The 25,106-nt window shown below is 38.1% G+C and overlaps 2 protein-coding genes across 2 annotated transcripts; one reads left to right on the top strand and one right to left on the bottom strand.

Annotated features, from left to right (window-relative positions):
- Positions 1–364: 364 nt before the first annotated feature.
- Positions 365–6,263, bottom strand: grsf1 (G-rich RNA sequence binding factor 1). The gene is made up of 10 exons (XM_066710636.1): positions 5,776–6,263; positions 5,367–5,514; positions 4,832–4,987; positions 3,290–3,421; positions 2,995–3,133; positions 2,721–2,881; positions 1,829–1,941; positions 1,464–1,599; positions 1,000–1,052; positions 365–537 (listed from the first exon to the last, which is right to left on the bottom strand). The coding sequence occupies exons 1-10, from the start codon at positions 6,016–6,018 to the stop codon at positions 502–504; spliced, it is 1,317 nt and encodes a 438-aa protein (XP_066566733.1). The 5' UTR covers positions 6,019–6,263; the 3' UTR covers positions 365–501.
- Positions 6,264–6,782: 519 nt separating this feature from the next.
- mob1ba (MOB kinase activator 1Ba) lies at positions 6,783–24,913 on the top strand. The gene is made up of 6 exons (XM_066710637.1): positions 6,783–6,944; positions 15,474–15,640; positions 20,378–20,471; positions 20,726–20,859; positions 21,380–21,543; positions 21,952–24,913. The coding sequence occupies exons 1-6, from the start codon at positions 6,931–6,933 to the stop codon at positions 22,027–22,029; spliced, it is 651 nt and encodes a 216-aa protein (XP_066566734.1). The 5' UTR covers positions 6,783–6,930; the 3' UTR covers positions 22,030–24,913.
- The last annotated feature ends 193 nt before the right edge of the window (positions 24,914–25,106 follow it).

Here is a 25,106-nt window from a genome sequence, read left to right as displayed (position 1 = left end):
AGAATGCCAGAGCTTCCCATAGGCCTATATTCCCTGTGTTTGGGATTTGTTATACATCCCTTTTGTCATTGTTACTCAAACTGACAGCTTTGACTAATGTAATAGCCTAGTTTCAGCTGCCATACAGGGCCACTACCGACTGCAGTGAACCTCCTGCGCCAGAAACAGTGAGACCCAACAATGTACTGGTCAAGAGAAAACGTGTCCTATTTTCTTTAAAACCACCTGCTGGTACGTGAACTGAAACAATATAAATAAATGTATATAGAACTCCACCATTCTTAATTTATGCACATCAAATTAAATCACATTGCCATATGTTAACTCACAGGTTAAATTACAAATAACATCTGGAAGATAAGCGTAGTGGGTAAAGTTGATTTATTTTTGAGCAGGTATATAGCCAAAACGACATTTGCAGAAACCGATGCAATTTACAATAAATCATCAATAAATTAAGGAGACCGTTGAAGCAGTTTAACTTGGAATATTCATGAGGGTTTATAATGTGTCATCGTCATTGGCTCCTGTTCTTGCCTGAAATGAGTAAGAGAAGAATGAAAAAGTTACTCTTTAAAAGGTGTGCTATTTATGGAGTGTTTTTTTTTTTTTTTTTTTTAGGCTCAATACTGTATTTATATTACTTTGGGTCCTGAAAGTAATCATCTTCATATCCCCACATAAGTTAAATGAAAATACTTCAGCTATAATGGTTCTTTCAAATAACTATAAACATATTCAGCTGAAAATTACAGCATGCATTAAAGAAACCCCCAAACAATGTTTAAACCAGTTTAAATACAGAACTGTTAAATCTATACACGATGGAGGATAAATCCAAAGTATTTAGGTGTCTGTGCTCCAATCCCATTATGCTGTGATTTGAGGATGGGGGTGCATTTCATGTCTCCATGTAATTAATCTCTGACACACAATAAGAGACAAAGGACACGGCCAAAAGACCATCTGCTGAACAGACGAAGTGATAAAACATCCTACCTTCTCTTCTCCTTGTGATGGGGAATTCAGGAACAGCTCAATATACCGGTGTTCTGGGTGCAGAAAAAAAAAAAAGTGACCACAGGACAATGTTATACCACCTGTGAATTTGAAAGCTAACAATCCTTAAACCTAAACTTACATACAGCCCCACCATAATCAAATGAGCTCGCCAATGTGTGGCGCACACATCAGATACCAGATACTGTGCTGGACGGGTTAATCATGGCAGAGCTCTGCGTGAGGTATAATAAGATTGAAGCCGGCTATTGTCCTTCGAGCAAAGATTTATAGACTCTATTCACAAGAGGAAAAAACACATCTGCTGATCCAAGACAACACAAAGGAGCGAGGGAGGAATCTACAAATACAATCTGTGGTAACTGAAACCTGGGGACACCGGGGTGGTAATGGCCATTCGCCAGGAGGACTCATTAGCAACTATGAATTTAAAACCCACTCACGAATGTGCATCTTGTCTTTGGACATGGCAGACACCGCGTCCTCGTGAGTGTCAAAGTACACATCGGCTTCACCGCTGGCCTTGCCTTCGGGCCCGTACTCGATCAGGATCTTCTGCAGCTTGAATGGAGTGAAAAACTGGAGAAAAAGAAAATCAATCCACATAGGTCCATTATTTTTGTCATAAAATAACTAAAAAATATTCCTAATATACCCAGATCAGTCAATACCAAAGGTGGTGCAGTAATTAGGCTACGTGTAACAATGTATGTAAGTTCTGTCGAGTAGCAGCTTTTTCAAATAAATATATATTTAATTAAAACAATATAACCAATTCTCAAGTGTTGTGTTAAAACTCTGAACTTACATTTGCAATATCCACTCCAGTTACGTGGAACGGCAGGCCTCGCATATGTATGCAATGAACCTGCAGATTCAAGCTGGAATCCATTTTTGATTCAGACTGTGAAACTGTAAATCCTGTTTAAAAACAAAAACAAACAAATCTTAAGACATTTCAGAGAGGTATTTTAGGAAGAGATATTAAAACAATGTTGCATTAAGGACTGAAGTATATTGATTGGCTTAATATTGATTATTAATTTAGCAATTTCGAAGCATCGCTTTTCTAGGGAAAAACATAGAGTCTTGACAACTGGCATCAGGGTGGGAAAAGGAAATCGCAAATGGACAAGCCTCTGTAGAACTAGAATACATTACACCCAGTGTTTCAAGTGAACATAGCAGAACATCAGAAACAAAATGTAATAGTACCTGATGAAATATTGTATACCCACTGCAATTTCCTATACCTTAACATTCTCCTTCTTGTCTGTCTTGTGGTATATATCGAATGTCACAAGTGATTCTGTTGCGTTTTTATTTCTACTTGCCATACTCTAAATTAGAGAGCAAGCATAGACAGTTGAAGCCCTTTTCATAAGCTGCACATTTCTGAAATATTTACTTTGACAAATAGCATTCTACACAGAAATAATATGAAAGGTACCTGCAGAATTCATACCAGGGCCTGCTATACATGTGACATAAAAGAACTGGAAAATGAAGATATTACCTACTTCTAAAAGCTTGCACCTATAGCCACAGCAGGTGTTGTTTAATACAAGTCACTAAGCTGTCTTTTGCAATATGAATGCATGACCTTTTCAAATATGCATCAAACGTGGGAGTAAATAATTGTATCCTGTCATTTGAATCCATGTCTAAAACAGTTCATATAAGTTACACATTCATCTTACCATTTTCATAATGAGAATGTGAATCACTGACATCTTCAAAACTCCTGGGTGCAAAGCTGGGCGCCGAGTCCACTGCTAGAGGTTGAAAATCCACTTTTCTCTGGTGGGAGCCGTACCGTGCTCGAATCTCACTCCTCCTGCTCTGGAACACTTCGATATACCTGAACACAAGCCAGGAACGGTTAAAGAGCATGTGCCCTTGGATATCAAATGGACAGGAATATCTCAGTCCAGTCAGGCGATACAGCACTGATGAACCTATACATTCTCCTACCTCTTTCCCATGATTCCCCTGTCCTTCTGCAAAGCTTGATCCGCAACGTCTTGTGACACGAACTCCACATAGGCTTCCCCAGAGGGCCGTCCCCTGCGATCTGCAACCAACGTCACTCCATTTCGAACGACGTTGAGACCTGTGTGGAAATTCATATTTTCTGAATTGATCATATTGCATAACAGACACATCTATAGATGCATTGGTGGGGCAGTTATCTGACTATACATGGTGCTTAAAATGCAAAATGATGTGGTCCCAAGAAATATTGCAAGCGTTAGAAGAGTAAACAAACCCTCAAAGAACTGAACGACGTCTTCCTCGCTGCAGCCGTAAGGAAGTCCTCGGAGCCGAACAACTCCATCGCTAGGGGGAGGAACAGACTTCTGCAGGAAAGCCTCGGCATCATCGTTTGTTACCTCGTACACTGAAATAAACAAGAGCGTCTGTTTCTGTATATGCCTTTCCTTTCAATAAACTTTTACCAGGGGAAAAATAATAAGGCCAAATCCTTTCATACTCAATCTGTGATGTCGAAGTCATTCTAGACTTGACTTATTTTAGATGTTGAATATCTTGTATCTCTCTCTCTGAGACACCTAAAGTGTGATTTCAGGGAGATTTACAAATGTCATTATTGATTAAATATTTAACTACGCTAATTCAGGTAGAAGTATATATGAATGAAGATGGCAGCCGTGACGCACATTCTGAATCCATTCATAGGAGGGAAGAAAAGAAAAAAAAAAAAAAGTCACTGATTGATGTCTTGTTGAGGAAACCTGAACTAAAGCTAGAAATGTGGCTGTGACATTTGCAGTGCTTTAGGTGAGCATACGCTGATGTAAGACACCCCCACAGTATCTCTGTGGGAGGATTCTGCAAATGGCAAGCTAACTAAACCTTCTACGCAAAAAAAACATCTGAATTCTTGGATTTTTCTAGTTTTTCCCCTGCAGGGAAGTGTGTTCATTCCTTACTGGATGGTAGGCCATTCATAAAGTAGGTTTCATGACAAACCCAGTATATTTTTCAAGACAATCTATCCTGCAGTTATGCCAATTATCTGTAGACATGGACACCTGACATTTCCTAATGCTAAAAATAGTGTCAAACACTACTGCCACAGATGCTCATAATTATACCTGATCACTAGAATACTAGTTTTTGAAAAGCACTACAATTCATAGTGCTACAAAACGAACAAAGACACACCTAGCCCCTTCAGTTTTATCTACGCCTAAGATATAAAGAATAAAACTTCTAGGTCACAAAGGGTTATATTTGACTGCATTCTTTTTCAATATCAATTTTGGAATACATTAGGGAAAATTGCAACAGAGAAAAAATTGCAATTATTTTATTTGTTATCTATTCAAGCTTCACCAAACCTAATTCCCTGCCATCCCATATCTCCCTGCAAACCTGACATGTAACTGATGGGAATAAACAACATCTTAAAATAAAATGCCTCTGGGCAAAGAATTGTGCAGTACTCTTGGCATTCTCCGTGGTGCTGAACTTTAAACCTCGAAACATGACAATTCCAGAATGCTCAGAGTAAAGACAATACATCTGCGCTCAGTTCTTGGAGAATAAGATGGCCATTGCTTAATAGAAGAAGCTTTAATTGCTGGCCCACTGGGATGTTCTGTATTCCAGTGCTTTAGGGCAGATCACACTCCTGAAGATTTAATGAGTCCAGCCTTGCTCCTCATCTCTGGAATCATTCTTCGTTCTGCAGTTTATTGTCTCAACTAGACAGTAAATACAGTAGATGGTGCTCAGAAGGCCTATCACAGCCATCACAAGGCAAGGACGTTTTAGAGGAGCAAACCTTCTACGTAGCGTGGACCTAGGTACTGCCTGTGTTTTTCCAGAGCTTTCCTCACGTCCTCTTCGTGCTCCAGTTCGATGAAAGCCTCTCCACTTGGTTTCCCATCCCTGGTCAGCGTCCGGTGTATTCCCTTCAAACCATCACGAATTCTGCACTCTGTAAAATACCAATAGCGAATTCTTAACCAGAGATTTTAAAGTTAACGAATAAGAACGAATTAGAAATAGTCTAACTGTCCAAAAAAAAAAATATTATAAGGATCAGGGACAGCAAAACAACCACAATGATCCCAGAATTGTAAGTTGTCATGAAGGAGATAAAGAGAGTGCAACAGTATAATAGAAATATTTTAATAGGACAAAACCCAACCCAGAGAGACAAGAAGGTTCAAGTTCGTACAATGTGGCTTCATTAAACAGAATGAAAAAGAGTCCACTGATACTGATATACAGAGTCTTTCAATAAATGATCCAAATTACATACTAACAATTGGATGACCGTGTTTCTAAGGATGCATGGGCATTATTAAGTGTACCTGAAAAAAAGTTCTGGATATCCTCAACTGTACAAGACCAGGGTAGGCCTCGGGCTCGGACAATGAAGACCTCATTGGCCTCAGCTTCGGCCTGTGAACTGTAGTCAGGCAGGGGAGGGTATTCATCTTCTTGGAAAGGTATCCCTGTCTAGTATGAGCAGAAATCATACATTACACCATGAAAACAACTGACAGGGCTCCAGTGCTTTCCACAGACTAGCCCATAAGCTTCCATAAGACACACACATTTTCTTTAAATGTTGTTATTAAAACGTAAAGGTACTGGGTACACAGCACACTGATAGTACATCCAGCTTATACCACAGATCACATAATTCAATTAGAGGATCCAGTGAAGTCGAGGCCATATTTACGTGCAAATGGGATGATTTGAGTGAAGTGATTTTACCTTGCAGTAACGATGCTGAGACAAACCCTGGCCCAGTGTTGGCGGATGCCGGAGGATGCCTGCATGTGCAGATGCCCACTGGTGGTACTGGTTCAAAGCCGGACGTCCATTGCGTTTTCCACTGGGGTAAAAAGCTATCGGCCCATTTGAGTTTTGGAAGACTGTCTTTGAGTTACAATGTAGTCTCCCTTTGACATTTCGGAGCAGTGTGGAGAAAAACACAGACCGACACCCCAGGGACATTGTCGATACCTATTCGATACTACCGCAAACACATCCGAAACTGAGTCCAGTATAAGCCGACTCGTTTGTTTTACACGTATTGCGTACTTACGGGGATTTCACTTACAACGTGAAATCGTGCTTAAAATGTAATTACGTATAATTAATCCAACTGCTTATTATCTTAAGACACACAACTTATGACATTAACGCCACAATGTCAGCCGCACAGGAAGCAGCATGGTCGCAAGTTCGGCACTTAAAGGTCAAAGAGAATAAACACGTCAAAGAGGAGTTCCTGCCTCTAAAGCAGCGCCTGTTCTGACACAGCGACACCCAGCGGCGGCTGCATTGAAGTGTGTTAAGTTACTGAAGCATGATTGCTGTGCAATAGAAAAGGCTTTTATATTTGAAAAAGCATTTCAAAATGATGTAATAATTTAAATTATATTTGGAATTTATTTTGTGTTCACGCTGATTGACACAGAAACAGAAATAATGCAACAAAACTGATACAATATTTTCATTATATGCATTGTGACTATAATACATAAATACCCTCATAGCAGGTTGGATGGTGGACTTTTACGTAATCCGAAGAGGACTGGGGTAAATAAAAATCAATTTGGCCAATATCGTAGCTACATTTCTTTTTTTTGTAGTATTATTTTAATGTTAACGATATGTTCTCCTTATTGCGACCTCCCAATCTCGCCCTGTCAGCACACCCCCCCAGCTCTCGCGAGATGCCGGACCCGGGCGAGACTTTGGAGAGGAAGAAGAAGTTTGGCTTGAGATTCGAGAACAAGGAGGGGAAGCGCAGCCCGCCGCGTCCGCCGCTCACCGCTCTCTGTCCCGCACACACCCGCCGTCGGAGCGCACCTCTGGAGTGGCATCCCGTTTCTGTCTGCAGAGCTTCTCTCGCAAAGAGAAATGAGCTTTTTGTTGTGAGTATCCGCGGTTTCTTTTGTGTGTCTGTGATCAACTTGCTCCGCAGCAGAGACCGCCGGCGTGCTGCGTGCTGCTGCGGATCTGGCAGAGCCGGCTGGACCGCAGCGGAGCAGATAACATCGCTGCCAAAATGGACTTCACCTCCGCGGGGATTGTGCGCGCCGGCGATCGTGTCGATTCTTATTTTCCCAGGCAGACCCGAGCCACTGCTGGGCACATGCTGGTATTACCGTAGAGGAGGATTTATCAGGTTTTTCGTCACAGAAGAGAAACGCTGCATAAGTGTGTAGCTCCCCAGTGCTGCTGCACGTTGTTAGATTTGCTGGTGCTACTGATTAACATTTTCAACTATAAACACACACACACACGCATACATACATATCCATCTCTCCCTATTGTAGGCTTAATTAGAAATGCATTGTAACATGACCCATGCTATAATGAAAACACAGCTAGCTAATGGTAACAGAATAGAATAGAATATTGTTAACAACGTGTCTCAGTTGTGCAGGAATTACAATGCATTGGTTTAAAGTGTTGGGTCCTTAATTGCATTTGCATTGACAGTGATGGATGTGTTGAATGCCTTGGTCGTGGTGCATGGGCCAATGCCCCAGCTTGTCATGCACAGTGCCAGAGACATGCATGCACATAAACACTGACTGGTGTCATACTGTTGGCCAGTGGACGCTTGTTACAGTGGCGCAAATCGCATTGTCTTTAAATAACACCCATAGGCCAGCTGTGTTTGGACCCAGCCTCTTGAAGTTTCTACTGCTAAAATCCAGACCTAGTTTTGCAGTTTTACAAAACATCTAGAGAATGTTCTACTGTGTTGTCATATGAGAATCACTATACCAATGACATATTTGAATTGATGTCAGTGTTTGTGGCTATTCTAGTTAAACTAATCATTAAAGCTATTATTATTATTTACAAACACTTGCTGTGATTGGTACCAGCTTCACTGACAGGCATCAGAGCTGTGATAAATGGGGACTTGTGTTCTTCAATCCTCAGTTAAGTTGTAATCAACAGTAGCTTCAGTTTTTGTGACTGAGTGAAACAATGCTAAAGGAATATACTAATATATTAATCAGGTGGTGATTTCCATTCTGATCAGTTTGGGCATAGAGCCTTTACTTGGCCAGGCATAAATGGAAACTGTTAAGGATATGTAGATAACTTGGAAAGACTAAATTGCTCAAGTTGATTGTTTTTTTGTGTGTTGTTTTTTTAAATGTATGCAAGCACCTGGAGATTGACAGAACTGCATTCTCAGTCACCTTTGTGAAACTGCTCATCCCAGTGTCAGCAGCGTTCACAGCTGTCTGTTAATGCTTACTGAAGAGAAAAAACGAATCGGCAAAGTGGAACAACTGTTACCACCTTCATTTCAACAGACTTTGAGTGACCATTGACACCCAGCTGTCCACGTACAACTAGGTTATATATATACGATTCTTACAATAGAAGATCATTTTATTTTACTTTTATGATTTTCAAGAGTAGTTTGTTGTTTTAATCCCATTTCAGTACCATTTTTCATATTTGTGGTTCAGGAGGAATATAATGTGATTAGTGGATTACATATATACATATCCAAATTGTGTAAATATTATTTTGGAAGTTTAAACAGATTACTAGTAAGAAACATTTGCAAAATTTAAAGTTTCAAAAATTGTTGTAGACCATGTAACATGTCAGTAGCATTCTTGTCCCTTGACACATGGGTGGCAACTGAATTTTTGCCTGTGGGCACATTACCATTTGTAACATAAAAATTGATTTATGTTTTATTAATTGCAAGAAGAAAATGACCGTCTGTCTCTGTGCTGTTTTTTTAAATGTTTTCTAGAGTTTTTTGTTTTTCTTGAGGGAAGTCGCCTAACTGACCTAACCTATTTAGTACCTGTAATTACTAAATTATTGTAGTACCTTGCAATACCTTCACATATATAGGCTATATACACACATTTGTATGCTTGATGTGTGATTTGAAGAATGAAAATGTATCAGGTTTCAATCTTTTTGTCAGTTTAAGGGATATTTCGTTCAGTTTATTAATAAATTATGTATGGTATTAATGTGTGTGTGTGTTTAGAAAGTACATAGTTTATGTTCTCCTTATGCTGTTAAACTTGTGTACATGAATTGTAGCACTTCACAGCAGTTAAGTTAACCACTGATTGGACACTGCTGATGTATAAAGTTCTGCAGGAAAGAAAAGCAATTTGGTTGAACATAATCATGGGAATTACCACAGAGAAACCAAAGCCATTTGCACACTGTTGAATTTGAGCTACCCCGACAACACTGACAAGTTTAGGCCTACCGCTGAAGAATATTTGACAGAATGTACTTTTAAAAAAATGATTGTATTCCAGTTTTATTAACTACATTTTGACTGGTTTTGGGGATTCTGAATCTGCTGACGTTTCCAATTTTTTAATGAAGGATTAGAACAGTTTTAAGTTTTCGTGAAAATCTTCTCTTCTAACTGGCAGCGAGTAATGACTCGCCGATGCATACTGTTCATTCTTTCCTCAGTGGCTGTTCTTGCCTTTGAAAAAGGTTGAAAGCAAGTTTAGGCGACAGTCTCTGACTCACAGTAGTTTATGCCTCTTTCCATTACTCAAGACTTCCAGCTTCTCCAACAGCTCCTGAAACAGCTCTTCATGTAGCAAATTATATAAATGGTATACTGTTTTAAGAAATTTAAAAGTGGAAAGAAAAATCCTAATGTATTTAACAGTACCATTACTTCTTTTACAGTATCATGAGGGCAGGGGAGATTAGAAAGTAATGCAATATAAAATGCCTTGCAGTTAAAATCTAAATAACTCTGCAAATGTAATTTGAATGTTCACGTTACACAGTGAACTCTTAGAAATACCTTGTAAACAGCCTCATTTATTAATGCACTTCAGCAAAAAGCCCATGACTGTGTGCATACTAATACAAATGTTAATCTCCTTGTTATTTACAATACGATATGGATTTATTGAACAGTGAAAGTAATTTTGTAATATGCAGTATATTTTGCTCTGGTAGATTTTTCCACCAAATCCTGAACCCTCACCTTTTGGACCTGTCATGTCAGCAGCCATTGGCTTATTTTTTTGCGTTCTATTTAGAAAGTATTTTTTTTTAACAGTGTTTCAGATACTGCAACATTTGAAAATTGCATTTTTAAGCTTCGCATTCAAGCAAAGAGCAGATCAGGATGTAGTTAAATTGCTCAATTTGCATTAATTAAAGTGATTATAAATACAGTAGTCAGGGAGTAGGGGAAACAAGGAATCAATTACTGTAGACCACGCGTCAGTGCAGGAATACAACATCACAATTGTCATGATATAATATTACTATATTCACATTTTCTTGAAGCAAAATTAAAATCTAGGAAATGCAGTCAGACTTTCCATTTACCCTTTCCTCCTTGATCTGAAACCCAGATCTCATCTGAAGTGTGCACTCAAACCCATTTAACACATCTCATTTCCCCCAGAGAGCAGATAAAACATTTGAATTTCAGAACAGTCTTAAACTCTGCGTATCATTCCAGGTGGTGTTCTACTGCAAGGGGTGGTGGCACTTTAATTAGCAAATCCCCCAAAATTTTCATTATTCATCAACAGGTATAACTCAGACCACAAGCACACGATTTAGAAACTATTTCACCCCACTTGAACGGGAATACAACAATTAAAAGCACATCACTTAAACAGCTGAAGCAACAAGTTTCATATCCCTTTGCCAAAGTGCAGAATAGAAGAATATCAACAGTCGCAGTCAAAGCAGCCATTTAATTAATCCTCATAATTTGCATTGTCTCGTTTAGTGGGGTGGGGAACAGCTGGTACAAAGCAATCTCTCCGGCCACAGTCCACACTGTAACCCTATAAAGCCGGGGAGTTCACAATGGGCCAAACTGTCTCCAGCCTCTTAATCTGCCCAGTCTCTTTCTTACTTCATTATTTGATTATGTGGATATTCTTTACACTTGTGCTTGCAGGCATTTTGCAAAATGTTTCACTGTACTGCACCTTGTTGAGGGAGTTGCTTTCAAATTGTGAACTGCAGTGAACAGAGCTTAAAGATGTCCCTTTTAGACAACAATAGATTAATTAATTTAGTGCTTAGATTGAATGTCTTCATTAGGATCAATTGTTCACTGAATGAAGAATATTTAAAAAAGGCAAAATATCCATACATTAATTTTGTTGAATTAATATTTAAATGTGTATCCTTTTCAGTCTTGTTTTCTTCAGTAATAAGCTGTATGTTTTTTCCTCTGTCAGTAACTGTAAGGCAATCGCTCCTGCCTTGTGCAATGACTGGTATTTGGATCTGCCTGTTCAATGCGTGTTGCTGTAGAGTCACTATAGCAAATGTCTTTAAAGGCAAATTGCATAACAGATCATTGACTTCTTACATTCGGAATTATCAGTGCAGACGACTGGCTAGTGCATTAACTGCAGTTTTTTTAGCTTAGATACACATTCATGAAATCTATAAATATGTCACAGTGCAGGGTCGATATCTGACAAGTGTACAGGCAGCAGTTTGATCGCTTTCAAAATTTTAATTGAAGGCTCAAGTCAGAGCAGTGAACTTATTGTCTAAAACTAAAAACCTTAATTTCAAATACACTGTGTCAGGGGAGACAGATGTCATGTTATATACTGTCTGATACCCTTCTTTCTTTGATACGCACTGCAGTGTGTCCTATATAAAGTAAAAAGGAATACGAAAGCAAGAAATTTCAGATGACATTGTGTATCTGCTCATATTTTATCTTCTAAACAAATTAGCTTTTGATCTTGTCCCGTTGCACAGCTAGCGCTCGGAACAGTGTGTTCCAAGTTCCAAAGATCTGTGAAAGGAGCAGGTGTGAGCAATGTGTTGCAAGCTCTATTAAGCAAAGGGACAGACCCTTTAATTTGTTCATAATATGTAGAGCATGGATTAAGCTGTATATGCATAGTGTGGAAATAGTTACTGCAGTGCACCGCTACAGCCTATTGCACATGTTATTAATATGGAATTCTGTTTTATGTAATGTGTTTTTGCAGGTTTGGGGGTCTTTGCCTTTTGCAGCTGACAGTAGAGGAAGATTAATGCTGGGGAAACATTAAGGCCAGGATGAAAGCAACCTTTACTTAAACCCAAATAAATAATCTTCAAGGTTTTCTGTCCTAAACTAGCTTTACAAAATAACACCCTAAACGTGGTAGAGGTCTGAATCCCATCCAGTAAAGTGCTTTTAAAGATATCATGAGACATTTTTGTTTTTGTTTTTGTTTGTCATTGTTGGTTTACAATGTGAGGTATGGGAACAATGTAAAAGTTAGTCTGAAGGTTTGTTTTGGTTTGCACTTTCAGTGAACAATTAAATGCTGTGATAATTATTTTCTAAGCCTACATTTCACAAACTGAATCTCTCAGCCAGGTCTAACCATGAACACTGGACATTTTCCCCTTTTAACTCTGTGGAGACACCTTTTCAGAAGAGTAGATTCAGTCTGTAGTTGTCATTTCAGTTCTTCATTTGGTATGGTATACTTTATATCTAACCTTCAGGGCCATGCACAATTTTCCATATCGGTGCTTAAAAGCTGAAGTGTAAGGGATAATCGCAGTGTTGCCTTTATTTTCTGTTCAGTACTTCTCCTCTGCCTTCTTCAGAATAGTAAACCTGATGCATCTTGCCTCTAGCACCTAGGCAATTGGTCTGTCACAGTGTGATCCACAACAATAACCGGGTGATTGTGATTCTGCCTGAAAATCCCTGTTTTTATTTTTTATTCTAATAAATTACCTCAAGCCTGGAAGCTAATGTTCAATGTAATTCCCTTGCGTTTTATTGCATCTGATGAACTGGAGCTCCGCAACCCTGCAGTCTGAGAGAGAAGAGACGCATCTCTCAAGTTGGGAGGTATTCCTAGTTCTTGAAACGAATAGAGATTTGTATCTGTGTAATTGTAAATGAGGAGCCGGTGAAACTGAAAGTTTTGCAGAGAGCCTTTCTCAGTATTTCTATGCCATTTCTTCTCCCTCAGCTTTGAAGCAGTGTTTGTGTGGAAGTTACCTGACATACCAGATAACCGGCTAAGCAGAAACGAGAAATGTGAAACAAGAATCATGCACGACAACATGTACAATACAATATGAACCCAAAAAGAATTGAAAATGTGTTGGGGGTTAGTAATAGGCAATAGTTATCCTCAAGGGTTTCGGTGTTTCATTCCACTTAATTCATTTAGATCAGGGGTTTTCAAGCCGGTCCTGGAGTACTCCCTGCCCTGCTGGTTTTTGTTCCACCTGAGTTCTTAATTGCTTAATTGCATCCTTAATTGATCTAACAAAGCAACATACCATGCAATTAAGTAATTAAGACCTAAGTTGCAACAAAAACCAGCAGGGCAGGGTGTACTCCAGGACTGGTTTGAAAACCCGTGTTTTTTTGGGGGGGTACCTAGAAAACCTTCAGGATCCCTAGATTTGGGTGTCTCTGCACTAAAGCAGTCATTGTCTTTCTATATTGTTTGCTTTTGGCACTGTGTATGAGATCCAATGGGACAATTTTTGTCTCCTTCTGGAGGGAATAGAATCTGCCTTGGACATAAAATGGAAACATTTGATATTTATTGTGGCCATAAAATCGAGCTGGATATCATCCAGACCAGTTTCCATAGAAAGGTATTGCTTTAGTTCTTTAAAAAAAAAAAAAAAAAAGTTTTATGCATTTATTTTGTATTCATATTAAAGATAGTTTTTATCCTCTGATCGAATCCTATCTCCAGTTTCAGGAAATGTCTTCTTTGTGATTAGTGAGTAATCAGCTGGAGGTTAAATATGTGTTTTGAATAGGAAAGTGTAATTTACTCTTAAATCTGTGAACTGAAACCCTGTACAAAGCCCTGTCTTGTACAATATTTGTTTTGATGGGTGGTGCAGCTGAGAGATTATTAAAGATACACAGTTCTTGCATCTGTTCTATGTTTCTGTAACGCCATTGATAATATACAAGTCATGTGTAAAATGTCAAACCATGCCCTCATAAGATTTTCTTTCTCTCCTGTTTCAATACCTACAGTGAAATCAATCCTTGCTGACTGTTCTTATGTTACATTTCAAATGATGACTCTATACTGTATCTACAGCTGCTCTAGAGATAAAATGTTCTCAGTGTGACTTGCTTCTCAGTGTGTGGTATTGTATATTTATTTGTGTTGTTGTTCTGTGAGAATTTATAGGTCACAATTTATATAATTTCTATATTCTGAAAACATTCTAAAACATTTTCATGATTTTACTGTACAGAGCCTGTTTTAGGTTCGGTACGTTTGGAGGTCTTCTTAGGACGCAAGCTAGAATGCTAAATGCACATTATTTTGCAGTACAGGACCCTGAAGCACATTTCTTATTGGCAAATGCTTGCATGTTTAGTCAGTTTCATGTATCTTAAATCTTCTGATTGTGTCCTGGGTGTGCCAGTAGGAGATCTTTATTTTCTTTTTGTTGGTTTTAAACTTTTTACATCTTCAAGTTTCCAAAGCACAAGACAGTGAATCACCTTGATTTAATTTGGCTCCGGCTTTTCAGATTTTTAGTCCTCAATCACTGCACACCCATAGCTTGTTGAGATGTGAAGGGAATCCTTTGTACAAGTCTGTGCAGGGCAGGGTGTTTCACAGGGAAGCAAAGGGGCGGCTGGCACAGTTCCCCCTTTAGAAAAAAAAGGTACCCTGCAGCTTACTAGTTAATACACTGTCATTGTGTTCTGAGTCTATTCAAATAAAAATGTTGCCACAGAGCAGAGAGAAGGATGTTATGTAAGAAATTGTTGTAAAAAAAATTTGACCTGCAGAAACAGTTTTTGCAGCCTTTTCTAATGCAGTTGTTCAGTTTTAATTGTGCTGCTGTTGAAACGTCCGCTTTCATTGCACATCTGAATTTTGATACAGTTTAGCTGCCTTTTCTCCCTCCATGAATACATTTCATAGGACATCCTGCTCCATTCCCCAATTTCAGTGCCTTGGACACAATCATTACATAGGCTTTTACAGTATATATTTGATGGAAAAATTTAATCCATCTAGTATATGAATGTTATGAAATTGGGGGGGGGGAAGCACACTGGTACAATATATAATTTTGAGAGGTATTGTGATTTGAAATCCACGACCTTGTAAAAAGCAAATTCGAAAGGGCAACGCTCCCAGGCTGCATGCAAAACATAGAAAAGCAAGTTACTATTTGTATCAAGAGTTTACAAACATTGTATTTTGACACAGCACAGCAGGGCTATACATCAGTTTAGTCTTCCTCCAAAGTGTCTTTAATAAAAATAGAAGAGGACTTAAGAAAGTTAGACATGTAAAGCAGGTTCTTTATTTACAACCTAAATAAATAAAAGTCTCCGTTTAACTTGCATTACAAAGAATGAAGGAGAATTTCTCAAGTTTTTTTTTTTTTTTTATTTAATTGTGTTTAAAGTATATTTCTCCTTTTCCTAGTGGAAGTCGCTCGTCGAAGACGTTTAAACCCAAGAAGAACATCCCCGAAGGCTCCCACCAGTATGAGCTCCTGAAGCATGCGGAGGCCACGCTGGGAAGTGGAAATCTCCGCATGGCCGTCATGTTGCCAGATGGAGAGGACTTGAATGAGTGGGTTGCAGTGAACAGTAAGTTTGGAGGCCGCTGAAAAAAACAACAAACCCAAAAGAAACGTGCTAACAAATTAAACTCGTCAGAGGTAAACACTCAGCAAAGATAAAAGGAGTAGTTTTGTTCACTTTTACACTCCCAGCTTGACCTTATTATATTGGTCAGAACTGCCAAGTGATAAAGCCAGATCATACCATATAAACCTTTATTTTATTCTTAGATTGAAACTTTTCAAAATACAATAATAAAAGTGCATAAATGATGCTAGGAATAATTGTATCTATTTTTATCCTTTGTGTTTTTGTCTGTGCTTTTAAGACCGCAATCTTTTTCGGAAAAGAACAAAGACCAGAAATAGTTGCTGCTAATAATGGAGATTGGAGGGGAAAACATGATCATTATTTTAAATCACTGAATTCAAAATAGTCTCTGAGAAGCCAATATTTCTCCCTGGTGGAAATTAACCAGAACTCAAAAGAAGCTCTGAGTTAAAAATACAAAGCGGAAAGTCAAGGCAACCGGCAGCAAAAATAAATAAAAAATAAATCACAGACTTTAGATTGTATCATAATTAGCCTCCAAAAAGAGGAACCCATTTGAACAGGAAATGGTCAAAACCAATTGAAAAGACAAGGAATCACATTTCCTAGAGCATTTAACTGCCCATTGCAGCTTCCATCGGGTTTAAGGTATTCAAAATACATGCCTGCTGGAGGTCAGATGTGAATGTTGTTGTTACAGAGTTAAGTTATTAATAGTGGTGTTGGCTATAATATCTATCTATATATTTTATTATGATTCTGCAGGATGGAAGTGAGAGCAGAAGTGTATTAATCCCAGGCCGTTGCCCATGACCATATACATTACCCTGGCCTTTCCATTGTTATGAAAAGCAATTGTATAATGCTATTGATCAGTCTTTCTGCTTTCATAGATCCTGTGGGATGATTAGACTTCCTCGGGCAGTCGGGGAGGCCCTTTGCTGTCTGGTTAAAGGAGACCGACTTGATTGGGGTATTCCCTTAGGAAGCCTGGCTTTGTGACCTTAAAGAAATCAATATTCCATTAACAGTCATAGATTAATGTGGTTCGGATAAGTAATACATATTGTATTTGGTGGAAAAAGCTGGATGAAAAGATGTTAAGTTAAAATCTGACGTGAAGCATTGAGGTTAATGCAATTGAGAGCGGTGATGGACGATGTATGAATGGCTATAGCTAGAGGCGTTCTTTCTTTATATCCATTCTTTGCCTAAAAAATAATAACCTAACGATCATATTTAAAGAGCTGTATAGACTATGAAGGGCAGGTGCCTGAATAAATTATTGATTGTCTGTGCTATTATTAGAAGTATTCATATTATTCTGAAGGTGTATTTCACTCGTATTGTAAACAAAAATGCCTACTGACAGTTTTTAATGGTATTTCAGGCCTGCTTTATAGACTTCAGAATAGTGTATTGCATATCATTAATGTATTCTGAGATCAGAATAGGTCAAGCATTCAACTTCATTAGCACATATATCTGCTGATACCTGCGTCCGTAGTGATAGTAATGATGAGAAGGTACCATTTTCAGTATTAAAGTACTGGGGCAAAAAATTGATTGCATTATATCTTTTCCCGGACATTTTATCAATAAAATTGTACCCTGCTGCGCTTCAGGAATAATTTCCTTTGAAAGCATTAAATGCAGCCCCTACTAAATCTCCTCCATCTATTGTATCATTTGTCATTCACCCTTTTCATTCCTTGGTCGTTGGCAGTTCAAGGTAACACTGCAGAATAACTGACCTCAGAATACTATTATTTAATCCTTGCCCACAGCTGTCCGAGCTTTATTATGAAGTCTTGGGAACTGGCAGTATTGATATGTAGATGTAAATGAAATGTAGGCACCCATTTTCTTTTTCCCCAATTCCAATCCCCAAAAACAAGTCACTCAATCACATTAAGGCAACATTGTTTCCAAGAGCCCCCTAAAGGTTCTTTGTTCTTCTTTCTCGGTACAGAATTCATGTTCTGTGGCGTTTCTCATCAAGATAAATGATACCAGCGAAGCCATGTCGTTTCTTTATTTCCCCAGAGTCTACTTGCATGTACGAGAGAGTTAACCGTAGCCACCATTTAAAGAGCGATTAACAAATACCCCCAAAAAATCCAGGTTGGCAAAGACTTTTTTATTAATTATGTAGGACTTTTCTGATAATCTAATATTAATTTTGGACACACAATCAAACTGGAAGAGTAAGCGTGTTTGCATGCTCTGTGACACTGGCACTAGCTAGGTGTAATCTGTGCTAGGCTGATGCCAGGCTTCTCCTCCTTTCCCTTTGAGAATTGGCTTCTGGGATAAATTACAGAGACGAGTGCGATTTCAAGGTCAGCCATTGTAAAAGCACTGAAAGAGGCTTACCCTTCGTGTTGTTTGGCAGTGAACCTTAACACTAACCTCTGCAGAATGACCGTTTCTGCCGATTTACATTTTCATTTACTAAACAGTGTTCTTTATGCTTTACTGACCTGGGAATGAACTTGATTCCGAGCTCAAATCCTTAAACCGGCCTGCTCTCTGTCCTTGCATATATATCCTGAGGATTGGATATTTCTTTAAAAGTATATTTAGCATTGCTTACTTTCAACATATATTCCTGATGTTGTCTCTCCCTGCATCTAAAGTTGTATCTAGCATTGTTCATGCATGCCCATTTCTCAATTAAATCTCTCTCTGGGACCCGACAACAATTTACATACTTAAAACTGCCATAGGGTGAGGGTACTAATCAAGAGAGTTTGCAGTTCTGTAATTATTCTGTAACAGAAATACATTGTATTACATCTTGTTAAAAAAAAAAAAAAGAGTAAAATATTTTGGCCGAGTGGTGCAGGAACATGCTGTGAAACATAATAAAAGCTAGTGATAATGTATCTATGTATTTTGTATTATTTAAAGATAGGTTTCAAATTGTTACCAGAAAATGAACATGACTTGGGGTTCTCTGGTGTTTTGTAAACAACTTGAGCTGAGTATGTATGTATGTGTGTGTATGTATGTATGTATGTATGTATGTATGTATGTATGTATGTATGTGAGTATGTATGTGTGTATGTGTGTGTGTGTGTGTGTGTGTATATATATATATATATATATATATATACACACTCACCTAAAGGATTATTAGGAACACCTGTTCAATTTCTCATTAATGCAATTATCTAACCAACCAATCACATGGCAGTTGCTTCAATGCATTTAGGGGTGTGGTCCTGGTCAAGACAATCTCCTGAACTCCAAACTGAATGTCTGAATGGGAAAGAAAGGTGATTTAAGCAATTTTGAGCGTGGCATGGTTGTTGGTGCCAGACGGGCCGGTCTGAGTATTTCACAATCTGGTCAGTTACTGGGATTTCCACGCACAACCATTTCTAGGGTTTACATGCGGCAGTCCTGTGGGCGAAAATGCCTTGTTGATGCTAGAGGTCAGAGGAGAATGGGCTGATTCAAGCTGATAGAAGAGCAACTTTGACTGAAATAACCACTCGTTACAACTGAGGTATGGAGCAAAGCATTTGTGAAGCCACAACACGTACAACCTTGAGGCGGATGGGCTACAACAGCAGAAGACCCCACCGGGTACCACTCATGTCCACTACAAATAGGAAAAAGAGGCTACAATTTGCACAAGCTCACCAAAATTGGACAGTTGGAGACTGGAAAAATGTTGCCTGGTCTGATGAGTCTCGATTTCTGTTGAGACATTCACATGGTAGAGTCAGAATTTGGCATAAACAGAATGAGAACATGGATCCATCATGCCTTGTTACCACTGTGCAGGCTGGTGGTGGTGGTGTAATGGTGTGGGGGATGTTTTCTTGGCACACTTTAGGCCCCTTAGTGCCAATTGGGCATCGTTTAAATGCCACGGCCTACCTGAGCATTGTTTCTGACCATGTCCATCCCTTTATGACCACCATGTACCCATCCTCTGATGGCTACTTCCAGCAGGATAATGCACCATGTCACAAAGGTCGAATCATTTCAAATTGGTTTCTTGAACATGACAATGAGTTCACTGTACTAAACTGGCCCCCACAGTCACCAGATCTCAACCCAATAGAGCATCTTTGTGATGTGTTGGAACGGGAGCTTCGTGCCCTGGATGTGCATCCCACAAATCTCCATCAACTACAAGATGCTATCCTATCAATATGGGCCAACATTTCTAAAGAATGCTTTCAGCACCTTGTTGAATCAATGCCACGTAGAATTAAGGCAGTTCTGAAGGCGAAAGGGGGTCAAACACAGTATTAGTATGGTGTTCCTAATAATCCTTTAGGTTAGTGTGTGTGTGTATATGTATATATTATATATATATATATATATATATATATATACACAGCTCTGGGAAAAATTAAGAGACCACTGCAATTTTTTCTTAAATCAGTTTCTCTACATGTATGGCAGCCATTTCTATTTGGAATTTGGGAGAAATGTTGTCATTCTACCCAAACACATACCTATAAATAGTAAAACCAGAGAAACTGATCATTTTGCAGTGGTCTCTTATTTTTTTCTAGAGCTGTATGCGCACACAGCCATTTTTGTAAATTCAAACATTAGTGAAGCCCAGGTCTTTCTGTGATAGACTTACCCCATTGCCTTATGTTTTTGGTAATTGTGTGGTTTTGATTAATGTTTTTGACTTTGTTCTTGAACTGTGCATTTATACTCTGTTTTGGTTTTGGTGTACAGCTGTAGATTTCTTCAATCAGATCAACATGCTTTATGGGACGATCACAGACTTCTGCACTGAGGAAAGCTGTCCTCTTATGTCGGCAGGACCCAAGTATGATCTCTTGTCCTTGTCTTTTTGTGTTTGTGTTTAATTTATAAGTCAAATTTAGCTTTCTAACTTGATGTAGTGTGTGTGTACAGTTATACTTGTACTTTGGCTATGTTAAGATGCAAGTGCTTGACAGACATTTTCCACTTTAAAATGTTATACTGATTAGTGTTACATTTTGATTTGCTAAAATGTAAGTACATAAGTCATAAATACAGGACAGATTTATATTTGTTTTTATTTGCTTTGCTTTGTAGGTACGAGTACCATTGGGCAGATGGAACAAATATTAAAAAGCCAATTAAGTGTTCAGCACCAAAATATATTGACTACTTAATGACTTGGGTGCAGGACCAACTCGACGATGAGACGCTCTTTCCATCTAAAATAGGTATGAGACACTTCTCTGATTCGAATTGCTTCTGTCCAGAGACGGCAGAGATGGATTGTTGTTGCCGGTGTTACTTTTAAACTGAAGTTTGTCAGGTTTGGTTTATTTTCATTGTGTGTTCAACCAACCAGAATCTTTCCTATTTTTCGAAGAAATCGCCCAGAAAATGGATTTGATTTTCATTTATGCAACAGCCTAAGGTTCTAGTTGTCATGTATGCTTTGACATCTAAGGGCTAATCTCATTAGAGATGCAGCAGATGGCCTTTCCCAATTAAACCTGTGAAAGGTTCAGACTACAAATCTCGTCTGTCTGAGAAATACTAGACTCTATTTTGAATGCATTTTGTATTTCATTGTTTCTGCACTTGCCCCTTCATTAATAGTTTAAGCCCGGATTTTTTTACATTTTCTGCCCAGAGCCTTATTATGTTACAAGTTAACATTTCATGTTTTAGTTCAATGCAAGTTTGTTTTTTCAACTTTATATCTCTAAAGATTTGTAATTCTACTTTTGTAAGGTGTTCCCTTTCCGAAGAACTTCATGTCTGTGGCAAAGACCATCCTTAAGCGCCTGTTCCGGGTCTACGCCCATATATACCACCAGCACTTTGACGCCGTGATTCAGCTCCAAGAGGAGGCCCATCTTAATACATCTTTCAAGCACTTTATCTTTTTCGTTCAGGTAAATCTCAATTACATCCTGTGGAGAAAAGTCTTGACTCCCATAATTAATGAGAAACATCACTAGTTTGTTGCTCATATTTCTTTAACACCTGTTCTATGAAAACACTATGGGGAGAAAGGAAACAAAAACCGTTCTCTTTGCAGGGTGTCATGTTTTTTCAGTGTGTATTTGCTGCCCTGCAGTACTGTTTGAATGAAAGCAATGCATGCTGGGAAAGTGTGTTTGTTTGCCAGATACTTGGGAAGGCAGTAGGCAGGCATGAGATTGAGGTTGGAGAGGAGGCCAACCCCAGTGTAAAACTCCATATAAAATTACAGAGAGTGATTTAAATAATAGGTCTGTTTGAAGAGTGACCTCTGTGGAATGGAAAATATTGAAAACATCTTTTTATTCTTGTTTTTGTAGGAATTCAACCTGATAGACAGGAAGGAACTTGCTCCGCTTCAGGAACTGATTGAAAAGCTCACCTCCAAGGACAGATAAATAGAGAAGACAACATATATTTCCTTTTGACAGATTTTCTGTTTTTGCTTTTGTTTAAATTTGTTTCTTTCTGTACAGACAACCTGGCTTTGTTCTATGTGCTACAGTGTGTGATAATGTTTAGGGGAATGTTTCTTAGGATGATAGGAAAAAGGTGGACTAATCCTTAGCAGATCGTTGGAAGGTCTTACTTTAGGCAGGGGACTTGGACACGGTACACTTTTACATTGTTGGTGGGTGAATGCTTCGTATATTGGCAACGTGACACTAAAGTAGATCCCTAGCAGAGCTCATGTCATATTCAAGTGCCTAATGAGGTCCACAAGTATGCTGGCAAAATTCCTGCTGAAAATGGAAAACCACAACAACCGGAGACTGAAAAAGTCAACACTCTTCTTTTTATTTCCCATATTTATCTGATTTTGGGTAGATCTTAATCTTTTTATGAGGACTTCTATGTTGATGGGGTTGAGTTTTATCCACTTTCTTCAGCTAAAAATATCTACCTTTTGAATTAGATGGTCTGTGTGCTGAAGTGTGAAGTTGTACAATGGATGTGTTATCTTGCACTGTATTTCAAGGAAACAAGTGCATACAGAAATAACTATATTCAATTTCTCACACTTTGAAAGAACTATTTAATTTATTTTGCTGCATTATGTACCATGACAAAAACCTCAAGCAATGGAAGGTAGTGCTAGCTTTTCACTTTTTCTACATATTTTGCCCCTGCTCAACTGAACAGAGATTTCTGGAGCATATGTTAGGTGTACTTTTGTTAAAGGACTTCAGTGTAATTTTATATGATGAGAAGCTAGAGATGATCTTAATTAGGTATTTGTTCCCAATAAACAAAAGCAAAAACTAAATGTGTTCACCAACTGACCAGCTTACCAGGAAATTCCTTGTTCATTGCTATGTATATGTTTTATTATTTATTTATGTATTTATTTTCTGCAGGGTACAAGCATTTTCTGATGCCTTTAAGAATTACCAGCAGTTCACCTGATGAGCATTGGTTAATTAACCTTCATCTATGTTTCCTTCACATCAGACATCAAATTAAACGGTTATAAGCACTGACAAGCTGGTTTGCTGTGGATGGAAATGTGGTTTGTCATTCTTTCATGGCACCATGACTACTTTGAACTCTAATAATAGCTTCCATGTGAACCTTTGTGTTGCAGTTATAATGACAGAAGTTGTTGTGATGGAACAACAAAAAAAATGTAATATTTTTCAAGTGTACAGTAATTGACGGACACTATTTCACACGGGGCAGTTAAATGCCCATCACTGTGAAAACTCTAATTTGAGCACTATTAATATGCAGTGGATTCAATTGAGTCTTTAAATGCTCTTTAAGTGAACCTGTAGTGAATGGATTCTCATGTAGGGCATGAATTAGCAGTGTGTTGGGGTGACTTGTAACACTTCTTTGTGTTTGATATTTTTATGAAACTGAATGATTTTTCTAACCCTCCCCCCTGAATGCACAAGCATATTTCCAATCAAGTGCCAGACTTTCAGAAATTGTTTTTTGTTTTGATTTTAGAGTCTATGAACATGTGTCGACAGGATATTGTACTTAGGCAGTGTAAGTATAGTGATTCACTGTGAGCAATAGCTGAGCCAAAGTCCTAAAGTAAAGGGAAGCGTTGTGAGGGACTTTCAAATTTTAGTCAATCCCCAGCTTACTATGCAATTTATTCATACATTGTGGTTTCCATTGCACTAGAGTGGCATTTGCATATATATCTTTGTAGCACTTAACTAAGGCAAAATGTACAGAACATTTTCTTTCATTATAAATACTGAAATCTGATTGAAAACGCAAAACACTGATCATTTATCCTCACAACAGTGCAGTACTGCATGATGCAGGACATCTAATTATCTTCATTTGAATATAGAGCAGCAATGGTGGTGGCTAATGGGTATTAGTTGAGGGATGATTTTCAACACAAAATGTGTTGCTTTTTTGTAAAAGTAATCTGTAGCATTACAGCACTTTTTTCCTTTTTTCTTAAACTTGCTCAGCAAAATATACATCAGTAGTGTATTTTCATATAACAGATATAAGAAATTCAGCTGTGAAAACCTGGTACACAAGCTACTAAAAACTGAATCGGGCAGTAATAGAAGGCTCAATCATAAGGCTTGCAAATTAAGTTTGATTTTTGAGTACATTGCATTGAACTCAGTCACTGTAAAAGTGTCCCTTTGAAATGCTTGTTTTACTTATTTATGGTGATTCATATTCTTATTTTGGTTATTAACATTTTGCACTTTGTTTTAACTTCATGATATGTGTGTTGCTTTTGTTACAAAATATTTTCTTGAAGTTCAGAGGAGTTAAATATTTCAAAACTACACAGAAGGTAGTTTTGCAGTTCATAACACACTATTACTCGGAACACTAGTTAATCAGTAGCTCAGCTGAAATAGGTAACATTTTTATTCTTGGGTGTCTGGTTATTTTAAAACGACTTAAAAGGTTTTGGTTTAAAATCATAACAATTATCTAAATGTATAACTTGCATATAACTTGAAGTTGTTACATTTTTCCTTCTCTCTTTGAAACGTATACGTTAAAGAAACTAAAAATGTCATTAAAAAATGCAATATGATCTGCTGTACTGTACATACATGTGCCAAGTATTTTGTGCTCTTTTAATGCATAATAAAGGCACATTTTGGCCAATTTCTAAAACAAGATTCCCTTCTTAAACCGATTTTTTTTTTGTTGTTGTAATATATACAACACATTTTTGTTGAGAAAGTTGTAAATAATGTATACAGGCTGCGGTATGAGGTGGGATTTAAGATATTTAAAGTTGATGAATGCTGTTTATAAGGACAATAAAACTTACGTTTGACCAAATCATTTTTGTTTGTGTTTTCTTTATACAAGTGCTTAAACAAAGGTATGTTTCTTGATTCATGAAGGAAAACAACCAAAACAAAACCCCAGGTCTTGTTAAGCCTACCTGAACTCTGTATCGACACAAAACAAAGACCAGCACCGCAAACAAAACAAATCATGATTCGTAATCAAGCCCAAGTCTGGAAGCTCA

The sequence above is a fragment of the Amia ocellicauda genome, chromosome 8, assembly GCF_036373705.1.
Source record: "Amia ocellicauda isolate fAmiCal2 chromosome 8, fAmiCal2.hap1, whole genome shotgun sequence".
Classification (NCBI taxonomy): domain Eukaryota; kingdom Metazoa; phylum Chordata; class Actinopteri; order Amiiformes; family Amiidae; genus Amia; species Amia ocellicauda.
This window is presented reverse-complemented; position numbering and strand designations above follow the sequence as displayed.